A 26,831-nucleotide genomic window follows, 5' to 3' on the forward strand; every position below is an offset into this window, starting at 1 on the left:
ATGTAATTTGATACACTACTTGAAATAAATTTATTAAAAATATTGATTTGATGTGTTCCTCGACATAAATTTATTGAAAAATTTAATGATTGAAATATGTTAGTTGACAAAAACTTTCATGGAACATATCTTTGACAGTATCTATATCTTTGCTTTAGATTTATATTCACACGATAAACATAGATAATTTCATTAACCATTGTTTCGTGTACCTTAGTCATGTATAGTAACATTATTACAAATTTACAATTTAGGGCAAAAGACACATAGTGAGGTTTGCCAAAAAAACACATAAACTTTAAAAACCTCATGGACCTTCCATGATATTTCAAGGATTCTACGAGTATCTCTCAAAGTTTACTTAAAACACACAAATATCAACCTATATTTTGTATAAAAAAAAAAAGTAAGTCCTATAATGAGTGTAAATGCCTTAAAATCAACTATCAGGAGAGGTGTGTGAAATCTCATAAGTCTTTTAAGATTTTTGAAACCTCAAAAAATGTAAAATATTTCAAGCATATCTCAAGGGAGGCCGATATCGGTTGCCCTACAATTTATGAGAAATATTTATATAATTTTTTAAGTCTTCTGGAAAAATTATATAAAACATCCGCATAGCACTTTCACTAGAAGTAAAACAAACGGCATAAAAAGAAAAAACGGGAAGAATAAATATTCTCCTAGAGTAGAAGAAAACAAACAAAAGAAGAAAATACAAAACAGGTCCACAGGTCAAAGCATTCCAAACCCAGTGTAAATCTGCCAGAGACCAACTCCCCACAAAGAATTAAGAAACACCACTATACTACCAAGTAAATTGAGAGAAGCATCCCTTCTCACAAGAATTTTGAACTCTCTCCAACCAAGGACACCAAAAAATAGCTAGAGCATCGCCACTTAGACCTCTTTCCCTACCCAAAAATCTTAGGCTCTGCCGCTAAAAAAAATGACAGAAGCAATAGGCAGCCAACCCATAATCCAACTCGTCAATGTAAGTCTCATCTAAACAACAACTCTCCATTATAATCTTAATGTCCAACTTAAGCATACTACGTTTTCTGTTCCTCCTAAAATTCATCGTCTAGCAAAAGACGATCTCCAAATTAGATAGTCTCCCAGAAAGTACACTACCTATCAACTAAAACCTTTGCCACAATCTTCCATGCACAAGTAACAAGCTAATACAATGACCTAATGGTCCTTTGTTGGCGCTTTGTAAGATAAACGTCAAGTTAATACTCTCGCTGATGATCATCCCATTCACATAGTAATCTAGGCAAACATTCAACAGCTCAACCTTGGCCACATTCCAGAAATCCCAGAATACCATCATCATCTAGACCAAAAGCATTATAAGCAAAAAATATATTTTGAATAAAAGGATTATTGACGCCTAAAAACAATCCTTTTTTATAATCCTAATATAAAATTGGAGTGCGAAACAGTAGGATCCGGAAGAAATCTTCCCTGAATATATTCCTAAAAATTATGAGTTAAAAAGAGGCTGACACTGACAAATTCAAATGCTTATGCTTCATATCATTATATGCTTTGCTAACAGCATGTATAAGATTTTAATGTAACAAAATGTGCCTGCCACAAGGAGAATAGAGCATGATATATGCATTTTAAATGGAAGTCATGACATATGAAAAACAAACCCACCATTTTGTTTCAAAAAACAAAAGAAACCAGCATGCTCTACATGTAATTTATCATATAAATAACAAACACAAGAGTAGAGCAAGATAACCCCAAAGAACAGTAACAGTTTGAAACTCTGGCAACACAGACATGCAGAGCAATATAAAGAAACAAAAGAACATAAGATAGAGAAATAATAAAAGACTATCTTCGAAGATTGCCTTCCGTAACAAAGTGGAATTCTGGCACTGTGACAGACTCTTTATAGGTTGAGCTACACACACAAAATAGCAGGGGAGGCCATTGCATAAAGGATTGCAAGGAACCAAAATGGAACAAAGGAAGCTAGATGGGAAGGGATATCTCTCACAAATGGTCAAATGTATGGAGGCAGGGAAGGGATTATCCAACTAATATCCACAGATTTGGGTTCATAGAATCCCACCCAAGGCTCAGCACGGGCTTTTTTAACTTGGTATAAGAAATTCCACCTGAATTCTAAACCCATACCCCATTTCCCAAAACATGGACCTGAATTTAGAGCCTTCAAATCCAAATCCCAGTCCATAAACCCAAGGTCCTAAATAGAGCCTCAGTTAACTGTTGTTCTTGCAGCCCAACAATAATACAGGTAGTCAACTGATACACATTCTTCAAATACATGGAAAACGTGTTTCATTCTAATTATTTGAGGCCATTTTCCTGGAAATAAACTTGATACGAGAGCTTTATTAAACTCATTGATAAAGTTAAAAGAACTTTAGTAATTTTTTAATCTCAACAATGGTAAGCAGCTTAACCTGCATAGACAAAACATTTCATTTACAGATTCGGTTCCGCATATTAAAAAAAAAAAAATCATTTACATATTTGGTTTTCCATTAAGCAGATGGAACCTGCAAAAATAGCTTCCACAGTAACTACTTCATAGAATACAAACCTTGGGCATAGAATATCTCAGAAGACGACACGGGTTTGCGTTATTATAGACAATGGAAATCAATTTATAACGTAGTTAAGTTGAAAACGTTGGCATAAGACTAGCTCCAACCTGTCAACCCCAATCTGTCAGCAACATTATACATTACTAGGCGATCCCAAACAGGGCCAAGGAGATGCTCCCCTCCAATCGCAAATGTAAGAGCCCATGAAGATAGAAGAGTTGTAAATACCACGAACCCAACTGCTGATCCCAAAACATCTGCAAAGGGAAATGTTTATGCAGACCATTGAAAACCCATTGGATACATATTGAAAAGTGGAAAAAATGAACGTGAAAAATAAAAATACCACTTTGTTTTCCAACTTTCCAACATTTGTATATTTAACCTAATTATAAAAAATAGCTTTATTGCCCTCAAAGTTTTCTATACAATTGTTAAAAAAATGGAAAGCAATGTGACATTTTTGTTGTTCTTAGAAAATTAGAAATAGAAAATGAAAAAAAGAAATCATTTTTCCATAACCAGACAGGTCCTAACAATCTCTCAATTAGCTAGATGATCTCTCTTCCCATTGCTAATACCTGACCATGAAAAATCCAGCATAACCTTATAAATTCTCTCTAACAAAACTACTGGATTCCAATAAAAAATTTTAAATTTTAAAAAAAATTTAAAAAAAAAAAAAACATAAAATGAAGAAAACTGGAAATACAAAAAGGTGTAGTACAATCCATAAAGAAGCATCAGCTCTCTTCCAACCCTCAAAGATGCCTACCCACTACTACTCACTATCTCAACAACTGGATCCAACCCTCAATAATTGCAGGCGCCAGCCTAAATTAAGAAGAATTGGGCTGATGCATATTTTCAAAGGCCATAGTAACTTGTTTAAAAATAAAAATGATATTTACCCCATCTTCTTATGAGCTTAAAGAAACCAAACATCATAACTTGTTTGGCTGGAAAGAAATGCTACAATTTTCAAAGGTGTGGCTACTTCGATTAACTTGCTTTGGAGCAGAGTGGTGTTTCTTGTGGCATGAGTTTAGGCAAATGGTTTCTATCAACATGTTTCTCTTGAAGACATACAGCAGGATTAGTTGGCTTGCTTCATTGAGTTGTTTTGTGTTTGTTTTTCTTTGTTCCTATAACTGTTTTCTTTTTGTAAAGGGAGGACATCTTCTCCTTGTTCTTATTTCCTCTTCTGTTGTATTCTCTCTCTCGCCTTTTTCTAGCACAGTTCTTTGTTTATCAAAAAATAAAAAATGTTAAGAACTGAGAGGATAACTTAGTGGCAGATACCCACGAGGTTGCAGTATTCACATAATATCTTAATGATTATAAGAATATTCCAGTTGTAGCATTATTCTCATTGCCCAAGGTCATCAAATCTTGACAGTTAATACATTGTTGTCTTTCACAGATTCACTTCATCTCTAGGCTGTCCAGAACTAACTCATTTAAAGCAAGACACTTCTCATTCGCAGAAAATCTGCATTCTTGTTGCCCTCTACTAACAAATAATTTTTTTGGTGCTATATATCATTACTACCTTACTAGGTGTCCATTGACCATTGGCATTTTCTTGGAGAGCAGCATAGACCTCACTGATTTCAAGTTATTTTCCATAAAGGGTGCAGCATTTCCAGATAGTACCCCAACAATTTATAAACTGAACAAAAATATGCATTGAGGTAGAGAAGTGGCTTGAGTGATCAGGTTGACATCTATGTACAGGGAAACTTAAAGAGGAAAAGATTTTGTTTTTCCACATAAACGAAGAAAATTATTTAGGAAGAACAATAACAAAAAAGAACAAGGTATTTTCTTCAATCAACGAAATCAAAAAAGACAAAATAAAACACTAAAGGAGCACAGTTCACCAATCCCTCTTCACATATCCATTAAAAGCAGTCCTTCGAAAACAACATTATCCAAGCACCAAAACTAAACCAGAGAAATAACTCCCCACTAGCCGAACTAGGAGTCACTTGCCCATTAAAAATATTAACATCACATTCCAACCAAACACACTGCAAAACTACAAATGTAACAAACTTCCAAAGACCCTCCTCTCCTTGCTACTAACAAAGAGTCTTTGTGGTATAACAATTTTGCTAATATTGCATACTGTGATTCTACAGTCACAATTTAAGGATCTGGGTTACAACTGTAAATTTCTTTGGAAGCTTACACTTCCACACTCCATTGAATTGATTGGAGGGATAGGAAATTTTCAGTCCCTTCGTAATATTAATCAAAATTTCAAATTGCATATAACTAGATCACCTACACTGCAACACTGAAACTTCAATCATAATTGCAAAATTCACAGTGGTTTCTCAGCTATCATAAAGCTGTAGGGAAAAGTAAAAAATAAAAACTTGGTATGTGATAATTTTCGGAAGCAGGAAAATTATCCATAACAGCATAACTGCTTTCTAGTCCAACTGGGATACAATTAGCCTTGGTTGAGATGAGAGAGAGACATCTATATGGACCCTGGGCCAAAATCAGCAGAAATTGAATTATTTACAATCTAATGCTTCTCCAATGGATGATGGAAAACCACGAGTGGAGAACTTTATATGCTTATATTGCTATAGCTTTAGAAATTAGGATTTTTTTTCTTAGTTTGAAAAAATAATGGTTATCTCAGAAATTTAGTTAATTTATGGTTTTTTCCTACATTTCAAGTACTTTGGGATTATTCTGTAAGTATTTTTCTTAGTTGTCATGTCGGGACATACAGCCTCTCCCTATTCTCCTTCCTCTTCTCTGTTCTGCTTTTATTTCTCATTGTTTCTTATCTCCCTTTTCTGCTTTCTCTTCTCTTTCCATTCTGGTCCATCTTGCTGCTGCTGCTGCTGCTGCTGCTCGTTCTCTCTCTCTCTCTCTCTCTCTCTCTCTCTCTCTCTATATATATATATATATATATATATTTATGTCCTACATCAATTTGGTATCAGAGCCCAACCCCAATGCCATGCCATGCCATGGCCAAAGCACTTGCAGCCATCATAGCCACAGACCAGAGTATTGCTATAGTTGTCACAGAGCAGAAAAAGAAACAGTTATTTCAATTCAATTTCCAAGCATTCAAGGATCAGAATTGCAGGAAATACATCAGAAACTGTTAATTGGCAACTTTAAACACCCCTTTTCAAGATTTTTACAACACAACCCACACAATCGAAAACTGAGACCACCGAAAGACCTGCCAGCGAAATTTCACAGCCAACTGATCATCAGCAGACCCTACACGCCAGCCAAACATTTCCCATCTCACTGGATCCACCACCCCATGGTCTACCACCATCCAGAATACCATTGCTGAGGAATCTAGCCAGCAGAGCACGTGCCCCATGCACCAGAGATGCACAAGTGCAACAGTTCCAGAACCTCCTGCAATTTCTAAATCCAAAATCCCAAGAAACTGAGTTTAGCCACAATATTTTAGAATTTTTCGCACTATTTTGACTTGGCTTTGAGGTATTTTTTCCAGAATTCAGATTGAAACCCAGCTGCAGTATTTTGAGATTTACTATGACGAATTAATTTTCCTCCAAGAGATTTTTATGTTGGTTTTAATAAATCCAACTTTTAAGTGTTTGCCGTATATTTTCGAGATAAATTCAAGCTGCCAGATCTTGAACTTCTATAACTTGAAATTTGATCTGCAGCATGAAATTTCGATTCTAGACACAATATTTTGGCTTTCTTCCAGAGATTTTGTTGTTCGAGAAAACTGACTGATCGCGTTTGGCATACATTTTGAGTTATATTTTCCAAGAAACTGGACTGCTATTGTACTATTGACATTTTGGAGTGAGAAAACCTGCCTGCAAACACCTTATCTCAGGTTTATTAAGGGAATTTTCTTGGAGCATCTGCCAGAAATTGAAGTGAAATATTTGAAGAATCTCTTAAGATTGCAAAGTCCACATGAGGACCTTTTTGTAATGTTGCATGAACTTGCACAACTTGTCCTACACAAAAATTGATTTAATGTTGCTTATCTATTTGGTACTTGTTTCAATTTGCATTGGTCCATATTTGCTCTCTGGGAAATAGCTTTCCACGAGCTTTCTGAAGAACATCTAGAACCCAAATTAATATCCTGATAGTTCCCATCAAGTCCAAATTTATTTTTGATAACTTTATACCACAAGGGAGAAATCTCTAGTGGGAACCACCATAGCTATTTAACCAAAACAGCAGTGTTCTTGGACACCAAATTTCCAAGACCCAAACCACCCTCCCTCTTGGTCCTACAAACCACCTCCCAACTCACCAAATGATGCCTAAAACCCCCTACACCTGACCAAAGAAAATATCTCATAATTCTCTCAATCTTGCTAGGGACACTAGTTGGAATTTTAAAATAGAAAGAAAATACAATGGAATACTAGACAAATATGCCTGAATTAGAGTAATCCTCCCTCCCAAAGAAAAAAGGCTCCCTTCCACCCATCTAAATGCTTGGACACTCTCTCCACCGTTGGATCCCAAAAACGTTGATCTAAGATTACCCCCAAAAGGAACACCCTAGAAAGTACAATTGCCACCCTAACTCAGCACACCCAACTTCCAAGGCTAATTCCTTAGCACTCTCTGCAGGCACGTTAATAGCGATACTACTCTTTCCCATATTAATCTTAAGCCCCCAAGACCCTTTCAAAAATTTGAAAAGCCCCAATATATTTAGGAAAGAAGGCTTATGATCCTCCAGGAAAAGATAAATCATCCGCAAACTGAAGGCGTGACACCATGATCTCCTCCCTACCCACTCCTAGACCTTTCACTAGACCTCCATCCACCACCCTATCAACCATCCTACTCAAAACATCAGCCACTAAAACAAAAACAAAGAAAGAGGATCCCCTCTCCCTCATGGCCCTAAACCAAGATTTAGGCTTGCCATTCACTATCACCCACAAAATTAACATTAGATTTGTTGTGCATTTCTAAATTGTTGTTGTATCAAGGTTGTGTGTATTGGGATGGCATCCCCAAATCCAAAAAGTGTGTTTTCCTCACCAGGCACTTGTTCAGGTGAACAATGTACCATAACTGTCTCAAAGAAAGAATATTTTAGGTTCTTACAATATCAAGCATCCCAACAAGCATCTCATCACATTGCATCTTCTGCTCAGAATGGTAATCCTATAGTTTGTTTGTCATAGGGTATCTCCCCCACTAGTCCATGGGTTATCAACTCTGCTGCTAATAACCATATGACAAGTGTCGCCAACTTATTTTCTGCTCTAGTATTCTAAAATTCTACCAAAAGTTACCCTTGCTCATAGGTCCACTTCTACAGTTAAGGGGATATGAACAGTAAATCCTACTCCCTCCATCTCTCTTTCCTTTATAGGTCCACTTCTACAGTTAAGGTGATACGAACAATAAATACTACTCCCTCCATCTCTCTTTCTTTTGTTTGGTCCATTTATAAATTTCCCTTCAATCTCATGTATGTTTGTAAAATTATGAAGCCACTAAATTATTTTGTAACCTTCTTTCCTAATTATGTCATTATTCAAGATCTAAGGGCATGAAGATGATTGGCATAGGATGTGAGGCTGGTGGGCTTTACTATTGCTTGGTAGTGTCACTACTACACCACATCAAATCCATTGTCTCCTTGGTCTTGGGCAAGTTAAAATAGTCAATTCCTTCTTTGAGTTCTATATCTAATCTTGAGTGTGAATCTTATCAATTAGGAAAGCACCATTGTGTTTCCTTTACTTCCCAAGTTACAAACATGTGGTCAACCCTTTCATATTAGTCCATTCCAATGTTTGGGGTCTTAATTGTGTCATGTTAAAATTGGGGTTTCAATACTTTGTTGCGTTGGTTCAATACTTTGTTACGTTGGTCAATGACTACCAGAAGGGCTTGGTTGTATTTAATGAAAGATCATTCTAAATTGTTTAATATCTTTAGTGCCTTCTGTTCTCAAATAAAGACTCAATTTAATATGCTAGTCAAGATACTTTTTAGTCACAATGCTAAGGAGTACTTTAGTACTCAATTCAATACCTATGTGACCAACTTTGGTATAATCCATTAGTCATCTTGTGCCCACACTCCACAACGAAATGGAGTTGCAGAGCGGAAAAATAAACATATTCTCAAAGTCACTCGAGCTCTACTATATCAAATGAATGTCCCCAAAGTTTTTTGAAATAGATATCTTAAATCTATCATGCAAGCAGAAGGGGTGGAGAAAAGATGTAATACATAGAATTAAAACAAGTTGGGTAAAATGGAGTGCATCGTCAAGTGTGTTGTGTTATCATAGAATATCCTTAAAATTAAAAGGAAAGTTTTATATGATGGCTATAAGGCTGACTATGCTTTATGGTTGAAAATGATGGGCAACTAAGAAACAACATGTACAAAAAGTAGAAGTTGCTGAAATGCAAATGTTAAGGTAGATGAGTGGTATAACATTTCAAGATAAAGTAAAAAATTAGCATATACACAATGATTTAGGCATAACACCGATCGAAGACAAGAAAAGGGAGGGGCAGCTTAAATAGTTTGGGCATTTGAAATGCAGGCTTAGTAGAGCCCCTGAGGAGGAGTGAGTTAGTTATTGTTTTAAGCATGAAAAAGGGTAGGAGCAAGCCTAAAATAACTTAGAATGAGGTAGTGAGGAATGATTTAATAGCGCCCTTAATTTAATAGAGGAAAAAGCTCTCGATCAGGTGAATTGGCGGAAAAGGAATCATGTAGCCAACCCCACCTAGTGGGACTAAAGGCTTCTTCTTGTTGTTGTTGTTTCTGTTGCTGTTTACTGCTTGCTCTCTCATTAATAAAATGTCATCCTCTATCCTTGGTGGTAAAATCGCATATTCAGTTATCTTCCCTAAGGCTCCTTTGTTCTAGCTTCATTCTCGTATGTTTGATTGTGTATCCTTTGCCCATCAGTTAAGTCCAAGAACAAATAAGTTGGATCCTCATGCTATATTCCTAAGGTATTCCTATATTTAAAAAGGATATCGATGTTATAACCCTACTTTACATTGATTCTTTGTCTCTGTTGATGTCACCTTCTTGAGTCTACATCATACTATTCAAATTCCTTGAGTTCGATTGACCTTGATATGTCCTTTTTCCTAGCCTTCCATATCCTAACCTATTAGCTCCACCCAATCCTCATACATCTTCATCCAGTTTGAGTCCTTCTCATCAGCTATATCATCCCAATTTTCAAGTGGACATGTAGCAACTCAAGAGAGGAGAGCCTCCTCTAGATTCCACTTCTATGCCTTTAGTTCCCTCACCATATGATCTTATTTCCGAAGATGTTGGTCCTCCTATTGCTATTCGAAAAGGTAAGCGCAACTATACCTAAGATCCAATCTCTAATTTTGTTTGTTATGGTTTTTGTCATTCTCATGTTACTGCTTTGTTAGTACTTTGTCTTCTGTTGCTCTTCCAAAACCAATTCCTAAAGCCTTGTCTCATTCTCAGTGGAGGAATTCAATGATTGAAGAGATGCATGCACTATAGGATGGTGATACTTCGGAGTTGGTACCTCTTACTCTTGATAAGTTTGTAGATGATTGTTATTGGGTCCTGTGGCTCAATTGTAGGCTCGCGTTGTTGCTAAGGAATATACCCAGGTGCATGGTTTAGATTATTCAAACACATTCTCCCCAATTACCAAACTTGCCTCAAAATGTTGGTTCATCTTTGTAGCCACCAACTGTGCCAAATCGACAATTGGACACCACCACGGGGTCCTTACTTCAATTCTCGTCATTTTAATCGGAGCAAATTTTTAATTTGGATTTCCTAAGCACCACTCCAAAGTTAGGGTAAGGATAGTGAAATTATATCCATTAATTATTTTTTAAGTTTAATTAGCTATTGGGAGTGTGTGGGCCTAGGAAATATTAAAATAATTATTATTCTGGGATTGAGTTGATTGAATTGGGGGAAATGTGAATTTCAAGGTTTTGAATTTCGAATGCCACGGGCGTGGGATTGGCTATTTTAACAGGCCTCTCAGTAAGCCAAGTAAGGGAACGGTCCTTTTTTTGGAAATTACTGGTTGAGTAAATATGTGAAAATGAGAATATGATATTTTGCCTGTGATTATTATGATATGAATATCAAATAAAATTGTGTGGCATATGATTTATACTGGAAATGTATTTGAAACTAGGATTTGTGATTTGCATTGAGAATAATGAGACTATGATATATATATATACATATATTGAAATGTTTTATGCAGAAATGAAAATAAGGGGAAACCCAGTTATGTTTTATATATTGAATTGTGATGATATGGGATTTGAAATATGGGAAATGATGAAAAGTAGAATACATAATTGTTTTATATATATATATGTATAGAAATGTTTTCTATGATAAACGAGGAAATAAGAAATATCGATATGCTTTATTGAGAAATGTTGAAATACGTGAAATGAGATATATGCCATTATGAGATGGAATGTGTACTGATATGATGGGAATGAAACAGAAAATGGTGAGAATATTTCTGATGTGATGAAATGTACCAACATACTGAAATGTGAATACTGAAATGCGAATACTGAGATGTGGAAATGAGAACCCTGATGGACTAGAGTTGGATAGAGAGCACAGTACCGCTACTAGCGAGGTGTTAGTGCAACCACACGGTCTCGTGAAGAGTGTGGCATGACAGTTGATGGGGCCAGGGAGAAGGGTAGTTTTACCACCTAGCGTCCGGACCAGGAGTGGGCAGGCCAATCGTACTATAGACAGATAGTTTCATTGTTTTGATCTAACTAGGTAGGCCAACTGCGGTTAGGTCTAGCCTTCAGGCCGCACAATCCGGTCATGGGAGGAAGCATGACAATGTGAATATCCTCAGGGCAGCCATGAGTTACAGACAAAATGAGTATTTGTTACTGGTGGACGCTCATGAGCTAGTTTGTAAAATGAAAAATGAGAAATGAAAGAGTGTGAGCTTAATTGCATGTACAATTAGGGCGAAATAAAACCCTCCGCCTGAAGGCTTACAAAGTAAAGTGAGTGCCCTGATAAATATCAGTTGTAGTCACGCCTGAATTAATCGGGCAAGGTTACAAACAATATCAGAGCAGAGGAGCGTTACATGTATGGGCATGTAATCTCCCCTATCCTCAGAAACTTTCGCTGTTAAACATTGGTTGCATATGTATGAGAAAGAGTAATGGCATCAAATCTTATGAAATTATGTTTCATATCTATATAATTATGAGCACATATCTATATATTTTCTCAAATGACATAATCATTAAAATGAGTGTATTATGATATAACAAAACTCATGCACCACACACTGTAAATAATTTATTCCATCTTACTGAGAGCTATCTCACCCAATATTTAAATATTTCAGGGAACCATGACAAACCAGGAGATAGAGCTCCAAGATAGAGGGGAGTCGGTACCCTAATAGTCAAGGTAAGTGTCTTGTATTAGGGATGTATGATTCCCTAGAGTATGTTTTGGATTTTTAGGGATGTGTATGGATGCATAGAACTTTGGTTATTTGTATTCTAAATGGTTTGTAAATATTGACTTCCGCTGTTAGGGTTGTTTGAATGAGATTGACTATTTACCCGGTACCCATTTTCTGGTCGGGTTATGTTTGAAATGGTATCAGAGCTTGTGTCGTGGCAGATGATTTGATTAATATTGATTATTATTGAAAAAAATAAAATGGTATGAAAATCGGGGCGTCACATGTTGCTCAAGGTGATCTAGGCTTAGTGTGTCAACTCAAGAATGTTAGCCCCAAGGTTTCATTAACCTAGTTTTGATGATAATAAACTATATTATGGACCAATGGTTTTGTGCTTCAGTTGTTTTCTATAGGATTTAAGCCATTAAAGTTGAGGAAAAATTAAAGATTGACAAAAGATATTTAAAGAATTTAATTGCTTTATTTGTAGTGTATTTTCTCTCAATTGTAATGCACTTTACCTTGTAAAACTACGAAAAAATATAAGGCATAGAACATAAAGGTTTAAGCCAGCAAATTGGGAACAAAAGGAAGACTGAACCACAGCTTTGTGCCAAGGACGATCGACCGGCCCAAGTAGAGGCCAGAGACAATCGAGTGACACCTGAAGGCAATCAACCCGTTTGACAGCTTTTTCCTGCAATGGCCACTTTTCCCTCTTTAACAGCTAGCAAGTGGTCAACTGGTTTGACAAGGTAAAAGGCTTTAATGGGCAGAAAACAGCTAGTTTTCATCCAAAATCTATATATATGTCCTCCAAAGCCTTAAGAACATTAAAGAACATACTTCTATTGAACTACCACGTGCTCTAGCCTCAAATTCTCTCTTATTCTCTCTTTGTGCTCTATAGCGTTAATCATTGAGAGAAAACTCTTGAGTTTTATTTTGATTATTCTTTGAAAGTTTATTTTGTGAACTTTAATTGTGTATCCTTCCTTGTGAGGAATTCTCTCTTGTAAAGCTTTGTTGTATTGGTTCCTTGGTCTCTAAAGGGTTGTAATTTGGTTCCTTTGGTCTCCAAAAAACAAGGAGTGTAAATTGGTTCCTTGGGCTCCATTAAAACAAGGCAGAGTGGAACCTCAAGATGGTTGGTCCCAAGAGAGTGGACGTAGGCAAGGATAGTAGTACCACTATTAAAAAGAGTTTGCATTTCTCTTCCCTTCTCTCTTTAATTTTCTTTGACATTGTGGTTTTGCTTGATTGTTTAAATTGCTTTAAATTTTGTATCAAACAACTTTTATTTTTTATTAAACCCAATTCACCCCACCCTTTTGGTTGCCACTTGGACCAACAATTGGTATCAGAGTCTAGCTCTAATTTTTTGGACTCAATCGTCTTTGAGAGGATCCATGGCAATCAACATCTATAGTCCTTTGGGGGGTTTTGCACCATTAGACCACCACTTTGTGATGGAAATGATTATATTTTTTGGAAAACTAGAATGAGCATATTACTTCAAACTCTTGATTTCTAAATATGGGATATTATCCAAAATAGATATACTCTTCCAACAGTGGTGGAAAATAGTGTAACAAAGCCTAAACCTAGATATATGTGGGATAAAAATGAAAGGCTTTTGCATGCAATAAATGTCAAGGCAATGAACACCTTGTTTTATGCCTTAGATTATAATGAATTTGATAAAATGTGTACTTGTGATACACCTAAGAAAATTTCGCATTCTTTTGAAACATTATATGATGATACATATGATGAAAATGCTAACTTGTTTGTTCATTAGTGTGACATTTCTTAAATGGAGATGAGGGACAACATTATCTCATAGTCATTGAACATAAAGAAGAGGTAAAGGAGAAAGAAGAGGTAAATTTCTTTCAAAATGAGCAACCCTCCTATGATGGGTTATACAATGCTTTAATTGAAATGCATAATGATCTTGAAAGCATTGGTTTTAAATACAAAGAGTTCAAGAGGAAATTAAATTTTTTGGCAAATAAAAATGAGCTTTTCATAAAGGAACATTAAATTTTGAAAGCTAAAGTTATGTCTAATTATCCCACAAATGATTTGAGATTGGAAAATTAAAATTTGAGAAAGAAAATTGAAAATCTCAATCATGTTATTTCAAAATTCATCCAAGGCAAACTTTGATTAAACATTAGGTAATCAAGATGTCATTCTTGACAAACCCAAAAAGAAGCCTTGCCCATGCAAAAGAAATTATGGGTACCAAAACAAAAGGGTCAAGGTTAATTTCACATGATAATAACTTTAAATCTAGAACTTAATTGGAAACGGTTTTCTTTGAAAAATGAAATCACTTGGGCTTTCTCAAATTTTCCAACAAATTTTTTTTGCCTAAGGTTTCATCTAAAATATGGGATCAAAATTGCTTTTAAACTTGTGTTCTTATGTTTCCCATCAAATGTTTGACATATTTGTTTATATGACATTTTGTGCAAATCTTTTGAAAATCTTGTAATATATTTTGTTCTTATTTTTGAGGATAAATGAAAATTTTGTTCAATGTTGAGCATGCTGATGAAAATTTGAAACTCCCTTATGTTAAAATGCTCATTGTAAAAGTCTTGCCTAAATTTTAAGTTTGTATGCATTGATTTAGGAGGAGTATGCTCAAAATTAAATATCATGTCTTTGAACTTTTTGATTTGGTAATTGATGATCATGCTCCTAAAAAATTGAGCATAATGAGTTTAATATTCTAAAAATATTGAATATGTGAAAGATGAGCTTAAATGAATACATTATTGTGGATATTGAACTCATGGAATATTAAATACCAAGTTATGAATATTTAAGCATATTGAAACATCATTTTAAATGTTTCTATGGATTGTATTTTTAAAAACCCCCTTCTAAAAATCTTTTAATATTTACCAAAGGGGGGGCAAGCAAAAGGAAAAATAATTGTAATGTTGTGAGCTCTTGAATGGGAAAAATCTTGTTGAAAACATGAGCATGATTGGGAATATTTTTGAAAAATAATTGCAAATTTTGAATGATATGACCACAGTGAAAATTTGAAACTTTTGAGAATCTTGGTCTTTGATGAATCATGAAAATATGATAGTATGCTTTAAAATCATGAAAATATGCACCTTGTGAAACTTGAACTTCTTGGCTCATACTTGATTTTCAAATTGTGAATCATTTTAAAAATTCATACCTTACATCTTTTCTTTTTGATATTAACAAAGGGGGAGAAATTTTCAATCATTAAAAATTTATTTTTAACTTAATTGGTATCAATTCTCTTTTATTTAACTCATGATCGACAACACTGGGTGTCAAATTTTTTTCATGACATATGACTACATTAATTTGGTATCATCTATTGTCATATTTTTTATCATGCTAAAAATTTCATAAGGAGCGTATTGGCATTTTTTTTATGAATATGGTGTAAAATTGAAACTTTGTGCTTCAATGTTTTAAACTTTAGCCTCACCCCTCTTATTTTGATTTTGATGATGTCAAAAGGAAAGTGTGAACTTAATTTATTTATATTTGTTCCTATTTTTTCAAATAGCTTGTCATCATCAAAAATGAGGAGATTGTTAACTCTATATTATGGACTAATGGATGTATGCTTAAGTTGTTTTCTACAGCATTTAAGACATTGAAGTTGAGGAAAAATTGAAGAAAAAGGTAGACCGAACCCCAACCTTGTGCCAAAGGTAGTCGACCGGCCTTAGGGGGTAGTCGACAAGCCCAGGAAGAGGCTAGAAGCGGTCGACCAGCCCCTAAAGGCGATCAACTAGTTTGACAATTTTTGCCTGCAACACTCGCCTTTCCCTCTCTAACAGCAAGTAAGCGATCAACCAGACCGTGTAAGCGGTTGACTAGTTTGATAAGCCAAAAGGCTCCAATGGGTAGAAAATTGCTAATTTTCATCCAAACTCTATATATATGCCCTCCAAACCCTTAAGAACATTACAGAACAAACTTCTGTTGAACTATTTTTTAGCCCCAAGGTTTCATTAACCTAGTTTTGATGGTAACAAACTATATTAAGGACTAATGGCTTCTATGCTTAAGTTGTTCTACAGAATTAAGCCATTAATGTTGAATTAAAGTCCAATTTGAGATAAGTTGAAGATTTGAGAGAATAATTTGAAAACTTAATTTCATTTATTTGTATTGTTATTCTCTCATTTGTAATGTACTTTATCTTGTAAAATCATGAGAAAATATAAGGCATAGCACATATGGACTTAAAATGGACAAAGGAGATAAAAAAAAGTAGACCGAATTTGGCCTTGTGCCAGGTGGCGGTCGACCAGCCCCTAAAGGCGGTCGATCGGTCTAAAAGCCAAAAAGACTACAACGAGCAGAAAATGGCTAGATTTCATCCAAACTCTATATATATGCCCTACTAAGCCTTGAGAATGTTCGAGAACAAACCTATACTGAAAATCAAAGTGAGTTTCCTTTCATTCTCTCTCAATCTCTCTTTGCTCTTTATTTTCTTATCTTTGAGAAAAAAACTATTAAGCTTCCATTTGTTTATTCTTTCAGAGTTTCTTGTCTGAGCATCAAAGTGTAAATCATTCACTGTGAGGAATTTTATTTGTAATCTCTCTTGTAAATTGGTATCCATGCCTCCGTCAAAATAGTGTGTTTTAGTTTCCTTGGTCTCCAGAAAACAAGGAGTGTAAGTAGCGTTCTTGTCGCCGTGAAAGCAAAGGATTTTTAGTGGAACATCAATACAGTTGATCTTGAGAGAGTAGAAGCAGGCCTACTACTAAACCACTATAAATTTGTTTGCAATTTCTCTTCCCTTCCCCTTTAAATTGCTTTCATATTTGTGTGTTTTACTTACTTGTTTGATTTGATTTAAATTTTGTATCAAGTGCATCGTAATTTTATTAAACTCAATTCACCTCCCCCCTCTTGGGTTGCCTTTAGGCCTACAATTGATATCAAAACTACCACTCTTCTTCTAAAATTTTTTGGACTTAACTGTCCTTGAACGGATCCATGGCAACCCATGCTTTTTCATTTGGGTTTAAGGGCCTCTCTACCATTAGACCACCATTTTTTTTATGGAAATGAATGTATTTTTTGGAAAACTAGGATGAGTATATTCCTTTAAACTCTTGATTTTGAAATATGGAATATTATCCAAAATGGATATACTCTCCCAACAGTGGTAGAAAATAGTGACAAAGCCTAAACCTAGATGTATGTGGGATGAAAATAAAAGGCTTTTGCACACAAGGAATGTCAAGGCAATGAACACCTTGTTTGGTGCCTTAGACCGTAATGAACACCTTGTCTTGCTTGCTTGCTTGATTTGCTTTAAATTTTGTATCAAACACATCTTAATTTTGTTAAACCCAATCACCCCCCCCCCCCCTTTTTAGGTTGCCTTTAGGCCTACAATTGGTATCAAAGCTACTACTCTTCTAAAAATTTTTCAACTTAGCTGTGTTTGAGCAAATCCATGGCAACCGATGCTTTTTCATTTGGATTTAAGGGCCTTCCCACCATTAGACCACCATTTTTTTTTATGGAAATGATTATATTTTTGGAAAACTAGGATGAGTATTTCCTTCAAACTCTTGATTTTGAAATATGGGATATTATCCAAAATGGATATACTCTTCCAACAATTGTGGAAAACAGCGTCACAAAGCCTAAACCTAGATGTATGTGGGATGAAAGTGAAAGGCTTTTGCACACAATGAATGTCAAGGCAATGAAAGCCTTGTTTTGTGCATTGGATCATAATGAATTTGAGAAAATATCTACTTGTTATACAACTAAGAAAATTTGGCATTCTCTTGAAATGTTACATGATGATATATGTGATGAAAATGCTAACTTGTTTATTCATCAATGTGACATATTTGAAATGGAGACAAAAGGCAAAGAGGAGACAAAGGACAACGAAGAAAAAGAAATATCAACTCATCGCCTCATAGTCATTGAAGATAAAGAAGAGGCAAAGGAATATGAGAAGGTAAATTCTTTTCGAAATAAGCAACCCTCCTATGATGATTTATATAATGCTTTAAATGAAAAGCATGATAATCTTGAAAGCATTAGTTTTAAATACAAGGAACTCAAGAGAAAATTAAATCTTTTGACAAATAAAAATGAGCTCTTGAAAAAGGAAAATGAAATTTTGAAAGCTAAGATTATGTTCTTAACTTTTTAGATGCGACTAGGTTGTCAGGCTCTATTGATACACCCATGGATTCCAACAGTAAATTACAGCTAGAAATGGATTGTTAACAGCCTAACCCAAGATGGTACGGAGACTTGTTGAAAAATTGAATATCTTACAATCACTCGACTGGGGATATATCTTTCACAACAAGTGTTCAATTTAGTTTCTTGATTCTCCGAGAACAAGTCACTATCACTATGATGCAATAATTTGCATCTTGAGATATCTCAAAGGTACACCTCGTAGAGGTCTCTTATATTAAGATTGGGGTCACACTTATATTCAAGGATATACATATTCAAATTGGTTCATGTCATCTACAAATAGAAGATCTACATCCGCGTATTGTGTCTTTGTTGGTAGTTGTTTCTTGGAAAAGTAAGAAACAAACTATAACGGCCAGGTCAAGTACTAAGTCAAAATATAAGGCAATGGCTCACACTACATGTGAACTTATTTGGTTGAAGAAGATTAAGAATTGGGCTTTCCACATTCCCAATCTATAGAGTTAATGTGTGATAATCGAGCTGCTACTCATATTGCTTCCAACCCGATCTTCCAATAGCAGACAAAAAACAATGAAGTTGATAGCCACTTTGTTTGTGAGAAACTTATGTTGAAGCTCGTTAAAACCACTTATATGTAGTCTAATTTGCATCTTGTTGATTTATTCACTAAAGCCTTGGGGCATGCTCGTGTTAAATTCATCTGTAACAAGCTAAGAGAACATGATATATGTATGTTCCAACTTGAGGGGGGGTGTTAATGGTTATTTTGGTCATTTGACATTATTTGTATGTGCTAGTGTTATGTTGGTTAGTGTGAGTTAGTAAGGGTATTATGGTCATTAACATTTACTTGACATTTATTATAAAGAGAGGGAGAGGCCTATAGTTAAGATTAGGTCCTTCAATTCACCAAATACTTCAACAAAACCTTCTAACATGGTTGGTGACACGAGAAATATCACCTAATAAATCCATTGAATCTGAAGAATACCCAAGTTGTTCATGAAAATTATCCATTAAGAAAGCACCATCACACAAAAACTCATTGTTACAATTATTTTCATCATTGCAAGCATAACCTCGTTTCTTTATAATCTCTAAGACCTCCTTCCCCAATCTTATCAACTGATCCATCTTCACAATCACTAGATTCTCCACAATAGTAAAATTACAATCCTCATTCCTATTTAAAGATTTTGCTCCACTAACATAAAAATAACTCCTCTCTCAAACACTTTTCACATCTCAACACCCCGATCAATAAACTTTGATTGTAGCACCCTTGACTCTCCTCAAAAGCCCCAAGGACAAATCTTTCATTAACCAAAGATTGATTTGAAGACTCAACACCCTTGCTTCCCCAAAATGCTCAATACACTTTTTTTTGCATTTTGCTTCATCTCACGCCTCTCTTCCAAAGAAAACATGCCACATTGTTGCAAACCTGAGTGCCTCACTACACCTTAACCGCCACTCCCATGTTGCTTAATGAACCAAAAGTATAATCACATTGTTGTGGACAAGAAGACAATTTATCGGGCTTTGCACTTAGAATGCACTTAGAATGCACTCTAGTATGTAACTTGCAAAACCAGGTTTATTTTATCATTATATCTTTTCCTATGCATTCCATTAACTAAAAGGATGGAGGCCCCCAGATTTTAGATCAAATGGATCATGTTTCACAAGTTTGGGTCATAAAATCCTAAACATGCTAGTTTTTAACAACTATAAGCCAAGCCATGGTACTTTGGTGTAGTCTAACTCATGGATTAGAGACAACCACAATGGTCAACCTAGTCAATTAAAGTGACCAATCTATGTTGTGTTGGCCTCTCACTTTCTTAATTCAAACACATTCCAAACAACATGTCTGTGTTTCGGCCTTTTTTGTATTAGAATATTGTACACAGCCCAAATCCAAACCACTCACACAGTTGGACCATCCTTGCTAATCAAGCCCAGTACATCCTCTCCTGACTAAAAGTAGCCCAACCATGCCTAAACCTACACAACTCTAGAAGTGGAAAAGAATTGAAATAGTATTCCTTTTCATTATAAAATTATGTACAAGTGAAATGTCTTATAGACCACAAGGATAATCTAAAAGGAAAGAATAATAAAGGAAAGAATAGAAAAAGGGAAGGAATGACATGATGCGAACCTCAACCGATACGCGTTGAGACCCAGCAAATAATGTGGGAATGCTTGCCCAAGAAAGCTAAAATTCAGATTTTTTATAGGAAACTCCGACCCAACGTTTATAAATGAAACGTGAACCGAAAGTATAAAGTAACAAACCTTGACCCAATGATTATAATCGCATCACGAACCAAAGGTATAAAACCTCGACCCAATGATTATAATCAAATCACGAACCAAAGGTATAAAATTTGAACGCCACAAGGAAGGGTTTCTTGATAAGTTCACAAGTTCTCAAAAGAACCAAGAAGAAACAAAGCCTCACATTTTTATTTCATTCAATGATCAATGATCAATGATCCTTTGTTTTTACAATAAGAATGCTTTTATAGGCATAGCCTAGGGGACAAAGCATTAGACACTTCAAACTACTCTCAACAAATTACTAAGACTTCTTGCAAGATTACAAATTAAATATAACACAAAAGTCAAAGGTGGGCTCAACAACTCATGCAAGCAAACAAGTTGTCTTACAAATTACAAATTAAATGTAAAGACAAAAAGTCAAAAATTCAAATCCCCTAATTGAATAGCACACCATTAATAAGGAGATTACAGTCATTAAGCAAGATTAACTCCATCAAAAACTTGGATTAAGTTTATTAAGCCTTCATCATTCTTTGGGCCAAGCCTGGAGTGCCCCGTTTTTGAATGAACCCAAATATCTTGAATCAGCCCATGAAGTGCTTCTTTAATCTTTTTGGATCTCGCTCTAGTGATAGGCCCAACAGGAACATGCAATGGATCCTTTGATGGTGCTTGTTGATTCTCATCATGACAATTGCTAACAAATCTCCTAGAATATATCCTAAGAATATCTCCTAGAATATCTCCTAAGATTATTTACATAATTACAAAAATTTCTCCTATAATCAAGGAGAGTAGATTTACATAATTACAAAAAAATCTCCTATAATCAAGGAGAGTTGACTAGATAAATTTTGAAACTTTCCAACACTCCCCCTCAAGCTGGTTTGAAGATGTCTTCCATAGCCAACTTGCCAATCAAATTTTCAAATTGCTTCTTTGGTAGTCCTTTTGTAAGTATATCTACTACTTGTTCAGTAGTAGAGATATAGGATAAACAAATCAATCCACTGTCCATCTTCTCCTTTATAAAATGCTTGTTGACCTAAACATGTTTTGTTCTATCATGAAGCACTAGATTGTGAGCAATGGCTATGACAGATTTGTTATCACAATAGAGTCTCATAGGTAGCGGATTAGTGACTTTCAATTCTTCCAATAATTTTTTAATCCACAAAACTTCACAAACTCCATGAGCAACTGCTCTAAATTATGCCTCTACAATACTCCTAGCTACCACATTTTGTTTTTTGCTTCGCCATGTAACCAAATTTCCACCAACAAAGGCACAATAACCAGAAGTTGATCTTCAATCGGTTATACTCCCTGCCCAATCTACATCAGTGTATACCTCAACTTGTAGATGTCTATGGTCTTCAAACAAAAGACCTTTTCCCGGAGTTCCCTTTAAATATCTCAGGATTCTATAAACTATATCAAAGTGGTCAGGCCCTGGTGAGTGCATGAATTGGCTTACCAGACTGACAGCAAAGGCTATGTTAGGACGTGTATGTGATAGATAAAGTAGCCTTCCAATCTTTGGTACTAGTTTCTATCAGTTACTTCCTCAGGCTTTGTAGTTTAAGATTAGGCTCTATAGGTGTCTCAACTGCTTTATACCCTAGTAAACCTGTTTCTCCAACCAAGTCAAGCACATATTTTCTTTGTGAAACAAAAATACCTTTTCTTAACCTTGCAAATTCCAAACAGAGAAAATACTTCCAGTTACCCAAGTCTTTAATCTCAAATTCATTAGCAAGCATCTGTTTTAATTTCTCAAGTTCCTTGCTGTCATTACCTTCCCTTCACTTGAGTGCTTAGAGAACATGGTGTGATCAGCTTGACCTTGGCTGTAACCATGACCCTTTACAGTCTTCCCAAAGCGTTCAAACCAAGCTCTCGGAGATTGCTTGAGCCCATACAATGATTTTTCAATTTACACACCTTATCTCTGCCAAGATTACTTTCAAAACCTGGAGATAATTCCATAAACACTTCATCCTCTAGATCTCCATTTAAAAATGCATTCTTTACATCCAATTGGTGTAAGGGCCAGTTAGAATGTACAGCTAAGGAGAGTAACACTCGGATTGAGTTTATCTTGGCCATTGGAGCAAAAGTTTCTTGATAGTCAATTCCGTATGTTTGTGTAAACCCTTTTGCAACGAGTCTTGCATTATATCTCTTTATATTGCCGTCAGCCTTACATTTAACTATAAACACCCACTTGCAACCTACAGTCTTCTTTTCCTTTGGCAAATCATCAATTTCCCAAGTACTGTTGTTCCGTAGTGCATTCATCTCTTCAAGAACTGCTAACTTCCAATCCAGATGATCCATAGCTTCCTGAATGGTCCTTCGAACAAATAGGTGAGAAATATTGGATGTAAAGACCTTATGATAATGAGAGAGTCTATGGTATGATAAATATTTGGCAATGGGGTGTGTGGTACAAGTTCTAACTCCTTTCCTAATGGCTATAGGTACATCAAGGTTAGTAGATTGATCAACTGGAAGTGTAGTAGAAGGATAACCTAGGATTTCCAAATGACCAATTTTTGGATGTGATGATTGATCTGCTCTGAAATCGGGGGATGATCCTTAGTATTAGAACGATACCTGCCTCTAGTATAAACACGAAGCTTAGAAGAGGGATTATTCTATAGCAATTCTCCCCCAATTTGTGATTCCCTTATGCTTTGTACAGGCAGATTGGGATTTCAATTTTTTTCACTATTTAAAATTTCAGTTCCTTGAATGTTTTGTATAAGGATGTCAATGTCAAGGAAAACATTAGGCATTGGTATAGAAGTTTGCCAAAACTAATCTTCACTACCCTCTTTCTCGCCTTGAAGATAAGTTTGGTTAAAGTAAGACTGATTTTCAACAAAAACGACATCCATAGTGATATGAATTTTTTTTGTTTTTGGATTCAAACATTTATACCCTCTTTTATTGGGAGCATATCCAAGAAACACATAGTTTTAAGCCCTAGATCACGTTTAGATCTAAGGTGAGCTGGAATATGAACAAAAACAGTGCATCCAAATAGTTTTAGAGGTAGATCAAAAATTATCCTATTATCAGGAAAGGATTTTTTTAGGCATGCCAAAGGAGTGATATGCTGCGGCACACAGGTAAGCATTCTATTAATAAGGTAACAAGCAGTTAGAATAGCATCCCCCCCACAAATATTTTGGAATATGCATTGAAAACATTATAGCCCATGCAACCTCAAGTAAATGACGCTTTTTTCTTTCAACGATGCCATTTTGTTATGGGGTGTCACGACAAGTGGATTGATGTTGAATCCCTCTTTCTTTCAAAAAAATTTCCCAAAACTTGGTTGAAATATTTTGTACCATTATCCATACGAAGTATGCTTATTTTTGTGTGAAATTGGTTTTCGATCATACTATAAAAATTCTTGAATAATATTTCCACTTCAGATTTTCCATTCATCAAATATATCCAACAAATCCAAGTATGATCATCTATAAAAATCACAAACCATTTTTTTCCGGATAAAGTAGTAACCTTAGAGGGGCCCCAAACATCACTATGAATCAAATAAAAAGGTTTTGATGCACAGTAGCCTTTTGAAATATAAGGAACTCGATGATTTTTTGATAAATGACACAAGTCACAATGAAGAGAAGTACAATTCAAATTTTTAAACAGATTAGGCAACAAATATTTTAAATAAGAAAAACTAGGATGCCCTAATCTAAGATGTCAAAGCATTATTTGATCATGCGCAGAGATTGAACTAGTACTACCACTCAAGCTCATTGCTGAATAGGGTATCATCAAAATAATAAAGGCCATCAATCATCCTAGCACTGCCAATCATCACCCCCGAGTTCTGGTCCTAAAATTCACAGTGAGAATCAAAGAATATGATACAACAGCTAGAATCATGAGATAGTCTACTAATAGATAGAAGATTGCAAGTAAGTTTAGGAACATGAAGGACAGATTTTAATTTTATTTTCCTAGAAATTCTAATTGAACCTGCTACTACAATGGATGAAAGACTCTCATCTGCAATCCTAACCTTTTTATTACCCGAACAAGGATAATAAGATTGAAACAATTGAGATATACTAGTCATATGGTCGGATGCACTTGAATCAATAATCCATGGTGCAAAGTTTAAAGAGCTGGAATAGGCACTCGACATATTACCTGTTTGTGCCAAGGAACCAATATAAGTACCGGATATCAGATTGGATTTCAACAGTTGAAGAAGCTGATCCATCTGCTCTGAACTTAGAAGTTTGGTCTGGGCTTCATTTGCTCACGGAATCACTTGGTTGTTTTCAGGTCCAGGTTTGCTGCTCTTCCAATTTGCTGGTTTTCCAAGTAGTTTCCAGCAAGTTTCTCGGGTATGGCGTGGCTTATTACAATAGTCACACAATACTCTGAGATTTTTGATTGGGATATGACCGTTGTACAAAGGCATTAGCAGCAGCCAAAACAGTAGGATTAGCAGCAACCAAAGTCGAGTTCTCAACTATTCCATCAGCCCCTTTTTTCTTTAACATAACGTTCTGGCGACAATCTTCACGTCTCACTTCAGAAAATACTTCTCCGATTGGAGGCAGAGGCTGCCTACCAAGAATCCTCCCCCTGACCTCATCAAACTCATCATTAAGTCCAGCCAAGAATTTAAAAATTCTTGCATTTTCCACCATCTTCTTGTTGTAGCTGCAATCATCAAGGCTCTTCCATTCATAATCATTGAATAGATCCAAGTCCTACCATAGTCCCTTAAGGACATTGAAATACTTAGTCACACTATCTTCCCCTTGTTGGGTCTTGCCAATTTTTGCAGCAATTCATAAATCTAGGAATAATTTCCAAGGTCAGAATACATCTGACTAACATTATCCCAGAGTTCTTTTGCAGTAGGATAGCACATGTAATTAGCACTAATATCTTCATCCATTGCATTCACAAGCCAAGCCATAATCATGGAATTTTCAGCATCCCATATAGCATATGATGGGTCTGCTCTATCAGGGGCCTAGGTTTCACCAGTAAGGTACCCAGTCTTACCTCTCCCGCGGATACACATTCGAACTGAGACTAGCTCAAGAAGTTGGCTTCATTGAGACGGATATTTGTGATTTGGACTAAATGGGGTTCGGTATGGGCTACCTTGGTTTCAATTTTGGTGTTGACCACAGGTTCAGATCTAGCCATGGAGGAAGTTTCAGAAATTTCAGACATAATGGAGGTTGAATAGAGTTAAGGCAGTGAGACCTAGGTTTTAGAGGCTATGACTGCCGAAAGGAAAAGAAAACCAAGCTCTGATACCATCTAGAAGTGGAGAAGAATTGAAATAGTATTTCTTCTTATTATAAAATTAGGTACAATCTAAATGTCTTATGGACTACAAGGATAATCTATAATAAAGTAAAGAATAGAAAAAAAGAAGGAATGACAATTGCCAACAAATCTCCTAGAATTCTCTTAAGAATATATCCTAGAATATCTCCAAAGATTATTTACATAATTAAAGAAATTTCTCCTATAATCAAGGAGAGTAGATTTACATAATTACAGAAAAATCCCCTATAATCAAGGAGAGTTGACTAGATAAATTTTGAAACTTTCCAACAACAACCATTCTCTTTCTTTCTGCCCTTTGAACCACCAAACCCTTGGTTCCTTTGCGTCGTCAACTCATCCTTTTCCACCATTCGGAGCAACAAAACCTTGTATTATCCCTTGTCACTGACCTAAAAAACCTAATTCTCGCAAGAAGACATTCTTTTTTTTAGATAACAAAAACTTCATTAAAGAAAGAAGAATGAAATAATTTACAAGAAAAGAGGATAAGACATTTTCCAAAGCCAAAAACAAAAGGACAATAGATCGACATCAATGTTGCCTCTAATCCCTTTGGATATTGTTAGCCTAACAAAGCTTAATCTCGTTTTGATGATAACAAATCAAGGTTACTTAACATGTCTATGTACGTTTGAGTTTCAGGACTTAAGTGTTGTTGTGAGCATACTTGAAGAGATTAATGGATTTGAACACTTAAAGTCATGACTCATGAAGGATATACAACTATGTGAGATATGAAGCTCGTTGAAGCAGTGCATAAAGCTCAGAAGACATATTGGAAGCTTCACAACATGAAGACTTAGGCACTTAGATAGAGTAGTCTGATGAAAGTCTCATGTAAGTACTTCAAAACTCAATATTGATTGATTGAAGCTCCTAGGAAATGTCATTGGACTTAGATGCCCGATTTT

General features: G+C 35.5%; 1 protein-coding gene across 1 annotated transcript in view; it reads right to left on the reverse strand.

The window, feature by feature from the left end:
• Window positions 1-2,391: 2,391 nt before the first annotated feature.
• The window catches only part of LOC131160011 (probable gamma-secretase subunit PEN-2), a 31,004-nt gene continuing 6,564 nt past the window's right edge, over window positions 2,392-26,831 (reverse strand). Inside the window, exon 2 of the mRNA XM_058115297.1 lies at window positions 2,392-2,848. Coding sequence (XP_057971280.1) covers window positions 2,688-2,848 — 161 coding nt within the window. The 3' untranslated portion in view covers window positions 2,392-2,687. The remainder of the gene's footprint in view (window positions 2,849-26,831) is intronic.

Source organism: Malania oleifera, chromosome 1, assembly GCF_029873635.1.
Source record: "Malania oleifera isolate guangnan ecotype guangnan chromosome 1, ASM2987363v1, whole genome shotgun sequence".
NCBI classification, from domain to species: domain Eukaryota; kingdom Viridiplantae; phylum Streptophyta; class Magnoliopsida; order Santalales; family Ximeniaceae; genus Malania; species Malania oleifera.